The sequence below is a fragment of the Fukomys damarensis genome, unplaced genomic scaffold (assembly GCF_012274545.1).
Source record: "Fukomys damarensis isolate Sample0158 unplaced genomic scaffold, DMR_v1.0_HiC HiC_scaffold_29, whole genome shotgun sequence".
NCBI classification, from domain to species: Eukaryota; Metazoa; Chordata; class Mammalia; order Rodentia; family Bathyergidae; genus Fukomys; species Fukomys damarensis.
The window spans coordinates 581,001-591,247 of record NW_022900941.1 but is presented as its reverse complement, the minus strand read 5'-3'; the positions used below and the strand labels follow the sequence as shown (position 1 = coordinate 591,247).

Here is a 10,247-nt window from a genome sequence, read left to right as displayed (position 1 = left end):
TTGGGCCCAAGAAAACGAAAGATGTGAGCTTGTCTTCATACCCAGTATGCATCCACATCGAGAAGCAAGTCACTAGTGACAGAATTTCCAAATTGCACTACTGGGAATGGCCAGAGGTTGGGGAAGGGGAGACAGACAGGTGCCCAAACTTCGGTCTACACCTCGTCCTCTTCAGTCCAAGGCATCCTTGGATACTCTGAGACCTTTTGCTTCAAGAGCATTTCAACGACATTACACAACACTCTGTAGTTCTAGGAACTCAGATTACCCAGTAACTTCGTTCAAAATGCAACATTAAAAACTGACTTTGCCGTTTTATAAGTAAAGTATATGGCTTTACTAATGATTTTATTCATTTCATTTTTAAATTTTTATTTTTATTAGCACATATTTGCAATACATGATTACACTCATGATGAGTTGGTGTGTGTGCCTAACAAGATGAACAAAAGCCATTCTTACAACACAGAATATAAAATCAACATTATATATTGAAGCAACACTTTAAATTATCAACATTGTGTTGCCATATTTCACATTTACCCACATGTACACTTTTCAGCTGGAAAAGGACATTCGCATGTTAGTAAGTCCCCTAGGAGTGGCTAGAAAAATAGACTGTGGGCACTATTAAATCTACTTGGCATCTGGATTCATATGCGATCTATTCACAAAGTCACGGAACCAGCTGAGCAGTGCAACTACAGAGCATAAATGTAACCTAGGCACAATCACAACAGAGTTTGTGCTTCCTGGAGTGTACATTAGAGAAAATGGGGCAATGGGGTGGGGGCTGAATAGTGCTAACCAGCCTTTGCAAAAATACATTGTTTAAAGCATGCAGGACAGAAAACTGCAATCAATATTCAGCTTTAAAAAACAAAATAACAAATTCATGAAATACATATTTCATAATATAGAAAATATGAATATTTGTCAGAAATGTAAGACTGTGGCTTTTCCAGAGCTTCACACATCTAGGGGCCCAAAATTAAATGTTTTAAGCTTATCTGTAATGTGTGGGTCAGGAATAAAAACAAGGCTGAGGTCTCAGCCAGGCTGAGTTGTATCTTCACCTTCTAGGCTCCATTTCTCATCTGTAAGCCAAGTCTACCCCAGCCCCAGTCCATCCCAGTGCTTGGTCAATAGCCAAGGCCTTCCAGGGGCAGAAAACAAGTGTTTCCTACTCTGTGTGGTCCCCAGAAGGTCTGAGGTGGGAACATCCCTATGGCGCTCGCTCTCTCTCTCTCTCTCTCTCTCTCTCCCTCTCTCTCTCTGTTCTCCAAACTATTCTTTTAATATTACCTCCTCAACAAGTAGAAAAATAGGATATAAGTAGATTTAGCCAGCAATAAATACACCTAAATCGGACGCTAAAAATACATCACTCAATAATGCAAATCGACCTCTGTACACTTATTATTCTGCTTCTTAGACTTTTCTCAAATCAATTCCTAATTTGAGATGTTTTCCAAATATCATTATGAAAACAAACAAGAGTAACACAATAAGCAGCAGCTCTAGAATTAGGCAGGTTTCAGAAGCAACATTTTTAAAGGGTGGGAGGGTGGTGTGGTCATCACCTTGAGCAGTCTGCATCACCAAAGGCAGGTCGTGGGGTTCTTGTACCAAGGCCTCGGGAACGCCACCTGGCAGCTCCCCGGCCCACCACTCCTAAAGTAACCTGCAGCCAGTTCTGGTCTAAAATCTCAAAGTCTGAGATTAAACCAAAAGAAGCTGCAGTCTGCCTTTCCACAATCACTCACTCATTCATCACTACATTATTTGCCTAACAAGAAAATAAATTAACCTTTAAGCAAAGCACTACACCTAACTAAGAAGAAAAAGTCTCTCCACAAAGTCTGGGAATAAGCCTGTGAACCAAGACAGTCCATGTTACAACTACACAACACAGTTTAAGCCCAACTGTGGAACTTGCATGGATTGTTACAATTATCAAATCACTACTACAAAAGAACTACTAAAACTACTATCAAAGCATTTGTCACAAACAAATGCCCTGCAAATCATATTACCGCACACAGAGTTATCAGAAGCTATGCATGTAAGAGATCATAAAGACTCTAGAAGACCCAGAACAGAGACCCTAGGGCCATGCCAGTAGCTGCTCCAGCCAACATGCCTAGGGCCAGATCACTGTCATTGTCTCTATAGCGCTCACGGATGATGACTTGGTTGGCAGGCTGCTGTCCATAGAGTCCTAAAAAAGAAGGAAAAAGAACTTTGAAGAGCAGTTTGTCAAGTCCAGCATTCACTCAAAATGACCACTCCCTCAGGTAGAATCACTGGGCCTGCTCTCCATGGAGCCAGCAGCCAGCTCCTTTCTCCTTTCACGCACAGCACCTTTCTCAGGAGAGGCGGGAGTCAGGAGTCTGTCCCAGCCCTCCTCCACCACAGGCCCAGGTTGTAGCCTGAAAAGAGGATACCTCCATACCCAAGAGTGCACTGAGAGAAAAATCAAGATTTTTAACCCTGCTGGCCAGGGTTAAGGTCCACAATACTAGGCCTAGGGAAACAACAGATTCTGCCTGTAGTTTCCACTTCAGCTCTCCACATCATGTTTACTAGGATCACAGATAAATGAAGAGTGTGGGAAACACGCAACCTGCAAACAATGGGAAGGACAAAAAGTCCCATTGTAAGCCCAAAGGGAAAAGCCCATTTAAAAGTGAATTCACACACACACACACACACACACACACACACACACACACACAGTGAATTCACTTCTTAGTATTTATGCAAACCAATTTTTAAATTAAAACTTTAAGTCTGTTAACACAACTTGATCTTCATTTTTAATCACATGTATGTAGTTAAAATGTGAGAAAATGTTTGTTACAAGTGAACATTTCTTAAAAAGCAAATCTTAAAACAAATTTAATATTTAATTTCCATGATTAAAATGTACAAGTAGAAATATATTAGTTTTCTTCAATGCTTCACAGCTATACTACTGCTTATAACTACTAAACTTTGAAACTGCTCTCATATTAATAAACTTTCCTCCTTCATCCTGTTTCTTTCAACCCCAGCAGAGTTGAAAATTAGTCCTTTAGTATCATATACATGTAGATAATGAACAGAAGGGAGGCCAGCAGGACAACAAAGGCTGGCATTTCTGAGTGCTTACTGGCCTAAGCACTTGAAACATGACAGGCATTTGTGTGTGCTGACTTAATTCTCAATGATCTATGAGTTAGGCACATTCTCATCCCCAGCAGGCAGATGGGCAAAACGGAAGCTCACAGGGCTAAGGATAGGAAGGGCATTCAAAGCCAGGCACTCTGGCTATAGTGTGCACTAGCAGCACTTAAACATTACAGAGAGAGAAGACCAAGCTAGAGAGTAATAAAATGAGACTATCATAAATCTAAGGGCAGCAGGATTAGAAGTAAATGACTTCATGCAAAGATTAAATTTCAAATCTGGTAGAAAGTAGGATTTACTTCTACAGCTTTGAAATTTTCAAATCTTTAATTATATAACTGTACCTAGCAAAATATAATACAGTAGAACTCATAAACAGACTCAATTAAAAGATTCCCTTGGAAAATCTTAGCTGTGCTCTCCTACTGGTCACACTGAGGATCCCTTTCCCCCAGGACCCAAAAGCCACTCTTACAGGGCTTGCTGATCTCTGCTCCTCCAGCTGACTTATCAAAGTCAGCCACAAAGAGTACCAAGTCATACTTAATAGAATTACCTAACACAAATATTAATAGATGGCCAAAAAGTAAGTGAAAATAAGGTAGATATCATTTTCATAATAACTGAGCTAGATATTTTAAGCTACACTAAATAAAGGCAGGACACTTTTACAAATTACTATCAGACAGAAAATTCTAACAGATGGGGAAAAGGGCTATAAACACAAACTCTAGAAGTGCATCTCTGGACTTGAAACTAGAAACTTCAGCACAGTAATATATTGTGAATACAGTCTCTACCAGACAAAAATGAAGACTTCCACCTAAGGAGCCAATTCAAAGGGCAATTGAAGGCAGATGTAGTGATACATGGCTATAATCCCAGCACTCAGGACAGTGAGGTAGAAGGATCACCTCAAGCTGGAAACCATCCTGGGCTACGTAGTGAGTTCAAGGCCAGCCTGAACTACACAGCAAGATCCTGTCTCAAAAAATAAAACAAAATAACAAAAAGACAGCTGAATCGATGCCCACATGGATCAATCAAAGAACATTTACCGTGTGTATTCAGTAGTCTCTATATTTTTTCAGTTGGATGACAGGTCTCTGGTCCCAATCAAACTAACTAGAAGGCTGTTTTTAACTAGCTCTGCATATAAAAACTAGGAAGTTCTGTATGGACTAGCTATCAGCAGGGAGATGCTCAAAGGAGTCAGAGATGCACCATGGTGTCTCAGGAAGGCTGAGAAGATAAAATACTTCTATGAGGAAAGTAAGTCAAATTAAAAACAATCATGTAGGATTACGGGGTGGTGGACAAACATCTAATGCCATAATTATATTTTACTGGTTTTCAATGTCACATAAAAAGTCAGGCAAGGCTGAATCTTCCAAAGTCCCTACTGGTTGGGTGAATTAGCAGAACTTCCAGGCAGAGTGGTACTCATCTTCACTGTTTTTACTTAAGAAACTGTCTCTTATACTAGATGCTAAATGCATCAAAAAACAAATTAACGGCCAGTCACTACAGTGACGTACATCTAAGAGTCGTCTGGGGCCTACACGCCCTACCCACACCACTGTGAGTGCTCACATCCTGTTCCCACCGCCTCTGCACTAAGAAAATGCACTTATTTTGCTTTCAGCCCTTAGACAGCTTCTCCTCCTGCAGATCTCCAGTCTCCTGAGCCGAGTTTTGCTTCCTCCACCACCACTCTTGTGCGCTGTGGTAACAACGCAATGTGTAATCTGTCCTGCCTGGCCTCAGGATGAATGCCTTGCTCTTCTGTCCCTTGAATCCCCATGCAGAGGCCAGCATGGACCCCACACAACCTCCTCCTGCAGCCCGCCTTGCCCAGAAGACAAGGACTGGTAATTCCCACACAGACCCAGCTGACCAACTTTACAGTTTGTTTCACGTGAAGCAAAAAATGGAAAGAAACACATCCAAAGCCCAAAATCAAGAGCAGCCCTGCCAGGCCTCTACTTTCTGTCAATAGCAACCACTGTCCATGCTGATACCAGAAGAAACAGGTGAAAGTCATCTCTTATCCCTGAGAACCACTCCCTACTTCTAGTTGCTTCCTGACAGAGGTGAAAGTCCAGAAGCACAAACCAAGTTCTTGGGAACTAATCGGCACACAATAGTTAGATTCGGTTTTAAAATTTAAGACCACGGTAGCTTTGTAAAGCACTGTGAAAATACAAAAAGGATTTTTAAAAAATTAAAACCGTAACAGCAGCAACATAACATAAAATGAAGTTCATTAGGCCTTAAACTGAGAAATAAAAACTCTCAGATGAAGAGAAATGGCGTGGAAGGCTGTGATTACCTGCATAGGGGTACTGGTATGGCACTGCGTACGCCTGCCCGTTCGCAGCATAGACAATCTGAGTTCCTGCTGGGTATGCACCACCATAGGGACCATAGCCATATGCCTGCTGAAAAGAAACAGGGCCATTAGAAATGCAATCTTGAAATACCTCGTAACATTAAAAATGGGTCTTCAGGTTGCACTCAATAAAACTTAACTCACTAAAAAGAACATGAGACAATGTAGTTATACCTTCTTAAAAGGCTACTAAATAATAAAAATTAAAGGTATTTTCCCTCTCCATTTTGGTGAGCTGGTTGAAGATGAAACCCACTGAGGACGTAAGACCTGGGTCTGTAGCACCTTGTATGCCAGCCTGAAAGGGTCCCTGTAAAAGCTTCCATAACGCTGTAGACTCCTGAAAAGCCACAAGTGGGCTTGGGTTTGGAGATTCCCAGTAAGATAGGATAAAGGCAGAGATGATGCTAGGTGGCTGTTGGATGGTGTAGTTCAACTCGACTCGTCTGATACCAGAGAAAGACCAGAACCAGATCAAAGCTTCATGTGTCCAGTATGGACTTACTCAGTGCTGCAAATCCAGAATAACAACAGATGATGACTGCATTTTGCCTTTATGCATAAAAGGTAAACAATTCTCAAAACTAAAGATGAAAGCTGACTCTTCACCAGAAGTAATTTTACAGAATCAACTTGCAAAAATGTAAGCAGTGACAAAGGAAAGAGAAACATATTATCTTCTATTATTCTTAGATCCTTTGCTAGACTGTTTGATGAAAGTAGTATCTACTTTATCCTTTATGCATGGCCCAGGATATTCAAAAATATGTGAAGCAAATGAAAATAAAATCTCCATTGATATATATATATATGGAAATGGCAAGAATTTTAATGCTTTATCAATATGACATTCACATGGAGTAACTGGGACTTGGACTGATGTACAAAGTATGTAAATATATTAAACTGAGTAGCCACAAGTCTGCTTACAAATCTTAATACGTGACTGATACCTGATCCATTAGGAGACATTGAAGAATGACTATACAATATATGTGAAATGTCCATAGTAAGTTTTCTGTTAAATACCAATAAATTTTTATATGTCTATTTTTCACATATAGTTTGTGTTTATATATAGATTCTCATGAAAACTTTTTCTTATCTATAATTTTATTATTACGAGGGTTTGGGGGGCTTTGAGGGAATTAAACCCAGGACGTCATGCACGCTAAGCATGCACACTACTTCTCAGCCACACTCCCAGCCCTACTATGAATAATTTTACCTTTGCAGTTGGTTGTTTTCTTTTGTATAATCAATATTAACTATTAAACCTCATTTTAAAAGCAAAAAATAAAATAAAATCAAAATTAAAAACCTGAAGTCTACTTTAGGGCTGTATGGTAAATAAACCTTATTCTCACATTATGGTTAACTATCATATTTCCCCATAAGACTATCTTCCAAAAATTTTTGCTTAAAAAGATGCAATAGGATTTATTTTCAGGGGGTGCCTTATTTTTGTATGTACAACAGTCTACATTTTTTTCATTTATTTGTGTAACAAAAATAAAAACTTACAGATGTACAAAAATCTATATTTACTCAAATACAGTCTCTATGTCATCTTCTGGCACATCATCATAACTCTCCAAATTCCAGAGTCTGGCCTGAATTTCTTGCAACTCCATTTCCTGTAGAACCTCGGTCCCAATCGCTCAAGTGTTTGGAGGAACACATGAGAGGTAAGTTCTCCTTAGCGAGCTCTCCTTAACGAGCTCTCCTTAGGGAGCACTTCCTGTCCATGCAGCCTGCTGTAGTGCATTGGCACCACAGCTGCCAGTGATCTTATCCCATGAATTCTTCACCCAAGTCACAACTTCTTGCAGGCTAGGCTTCTCAAAGTTTCCATAAAATCAAGTGTTAACTGAAGACTTACAAGACAGAAGTAGTAATGAAAGTGATGACAGTTAAGAGTGAAGGCCCATGAGACCTTGTCTCAAAAAAAAGGGGAATGGTGGTACATGCTTGTAATCCCAGTATTCCAGAGCCTTAAGCAGGAGGATCACAAGTCTGAGGCCAGACTACATAGTGAGGTGAAAGTCGGCTTGAACTGCACAGTGAGATCCTGTCCCAAAAATAAAAATAAAAAAAGAATGATGGTCCACAGAAAAGCAACAAAAAACTGCAGGCACCAAAATTCAGAAAGTATTTGTTTATTTCCATAAATGTTTTAAGTGCATCTGTTGCAACACACAACACATTGGAGTATGAAGATTCATATTAGATACAACCAAATCCATTCATTATCAAGTGTATGATTTGCTCATATATTGTGTCTATGTTCTAATTATTCATTCAGCAATAAATTTCAAATTCATTTGTTTATATAGGTGTTCACCTCTGGTCCAAAGGTTCCTATTTGGCTATTTACAAATAATTAAATTTTATAATTTATTTTAAGTATCAATGTCAATAATAGTTATTTACATTTAAATCATGTTTTATAACTCAATATGTCCATTGTGTGTTGCAATGGATGCACTAAATGCATCCAGCTGGCTGGCATTCTTAATGGGCTTATTTTTGGTATAGGGGTTCTACTATGAGCATTCTGAAAAAAATCATGCTAGAGCCTATTTTCCAGTTAGATCTTATTTTGGGGGAAAAGTGGTAGAGGCAGTAGTCAGTGTATGAGAAAAGCTTGGAAGACGTGTGAGGAAAAATACTGATACACAGAAACAGGAGGCAAAGAAAGCCAGAGATGCATAGACAACCCGAAAGAGAAGCTCACTAGATCAAATCCAGTATCAGAGAGGTTTAGAAAGGGAAGCAATTCTCCCCTGGATGGGAGTACCCATGGTACCCTGGGTGCAGTAACACCCATCCTGGGAGAGGATCTAACACCCGAGGGAGACAGTGCCACAGAGGTGGCCAGGCCACTGGAATAGGCTCCTAACTCTTCTACCCCACCCTCCAAAGCCAGTGAATAAGATATTCACAGACCAGAGACTGGAGAAACAGGAAACCAGTGAACAGTGCCCAAGATAAAACTGCAGACCCATTGATAAGCTAAAAACAAGGGTACAATCCTGATTAGAAACCCAAATTTTAATGCTGAAAAAAGTATGGTTCAGGGTATTGCAGGATTGGACAGCACCTACGAATAGCAAGACCTTGAGAAGAAAAGTAACTGATGTGGCCCAATGGCCACCCACTCCTTATTTCTCCAAACACTGGGAGTGCTGATATCCTGCCCACTGTCCACCACTCATTCTGCAGCACCACCAAGTCTGCAGGCGGTGACAATCTGTGGAGAGAGGAGAGTGAGACTGGGAGAAAAACTATAAAAACAGAATACAGGAGGAGCTGCAGGTTTATAGAGTGGGGGGTGGGGCAGGCTGACCTAGCCGCACTGCACCCTTCCACCTCAACTTAACTGAGGATATCCAAACATAAGACACAGCAGAAACCTCTGACTAGCTATGCCCACAGAAATGAACCAAAGTTCAATAGAAGGCAGTGTACAGCAGAGGTGGGCTCAGTGTTCCCAAAATCCTTTCACTCACAGGCAGCTATGCAAATGAACAAATCATACGAGGTGGCCAACTCAGGGGACTTGCAGAAGTGGGCTAATGGCTAAGATGCACCTTATGGACACAGTGACACGCCATGGAAAGCAGAGGTACAGGAAAGAGCTACATCCAAAAATCCATCCAGATCCCCCCATATACAAGTCGAACTTTCTCTATTTGTAAACTAGTGGAAAGAGTTCAGTGGATTATTTCAGACTGCAATATAAATAGAAGAGAGGCCAATTAAACTTTGGATACTGGTAACTAACTATGTTAGTTTTAATGAACATGACTGATATGGTTGACTCTGGTTATAAAACTGGTACAGATTCTCCTTTTGACACAGCAACTGGGTCTGATTCAGTTAAGCTGAGCAGTTAAAGTAGTATACAAATACCAAATACAACCAAAGCCAAGATCGTATCACTGGGAAGCTGACACCAACTAAAAAGACCTCCATACCAGCAACAGAGTCTTTCCACTCTAATTCATCAACTCTAAGTGCGCGTGCGCGCACACACACACACACACACACACACACACACACACAAACACACACACAAAAGGAAGGAAGGAAGGAACAAATGAACAAAGGAACAAAGACAGCAAGCAAGCAAAACATGAGAAACAAGGTTAACAAGATGTAACAAGATGACTAAAAAATTCTTAACTCCCCCAAAGCTGATCTGATGGGAACTACCAGGGACAAATTCAAAAGCAAATGGCTGAGGGCTGAGGATTTAGCTCAGTGGCACTGTGCCAACCTTGCAAACGCAAGGTCCTGAGTTCAATCCCCCAAACCAGAAAAAAAAAAAAAAAACAAATGGCTGAAATATATAAAAGAGATGTTTCGTGGGCTCAAAGATAATATAACTATATACCTAAAGCACTTAATTGATTAAATGATCAGTGAACTTAAAACACAAATAAAAAGTTGGGAAAACTAACCAAGAGAAAACATGAATGACCATTTTAGTAAGAGTTAAAGAAGAGATATCAAACAAAATCCATACTACAAAAAAATTCTACTGAAAGTACTGGCAGCAGAAATGACCAATTTTAGCAGACAATGGCAACATTAGAAGATAGGGTTATGGGCCGAGAATTTAGCTCAGTGGTTCTGCTGCCAGAGTTCGATCCCCAGTACCAAAAAAAAAAAAAAAAAA

At 40.1% G+C, this 10,247-nt stretch overlaps 1 protein-coding gene across 4 annotated transcripts in view; it reads right to left on the bottom strand.

Moving 5' to 3' along the window:
- Positions 1-523: 523 nt before the first annotated feature.
- Plekhb2 (pleckstrin homology domain containing B2) overlaps positions 524-10,247 on the bottom strand; it is a 43,607-nt gene continuing 33,883 nt past the window's right edge. For 3 of the 4 annotated variants that reach the window (XM_033757225.1, XM_010603139.3, XM_010603140.3), the window contains 2 exons: positions 5,504-5,612; positions 524-2,221 (listed from right to left, as the gene is read on the bottom strand). In XM_033757225.1, coding sequence (XP_033613116.1) covers positions 2,085-2,221; positions 5,504-5,612 — 246 coding nt within the window. In that variant the 3' untranslated portion in view covers positions 524-2,084. The remainder of the gene's footprint in view (positions 2,222-5,503; positions 5,613-10,247) is intronic. The other variant, XM_010603141.2, reaches the window with a different exon arrangement.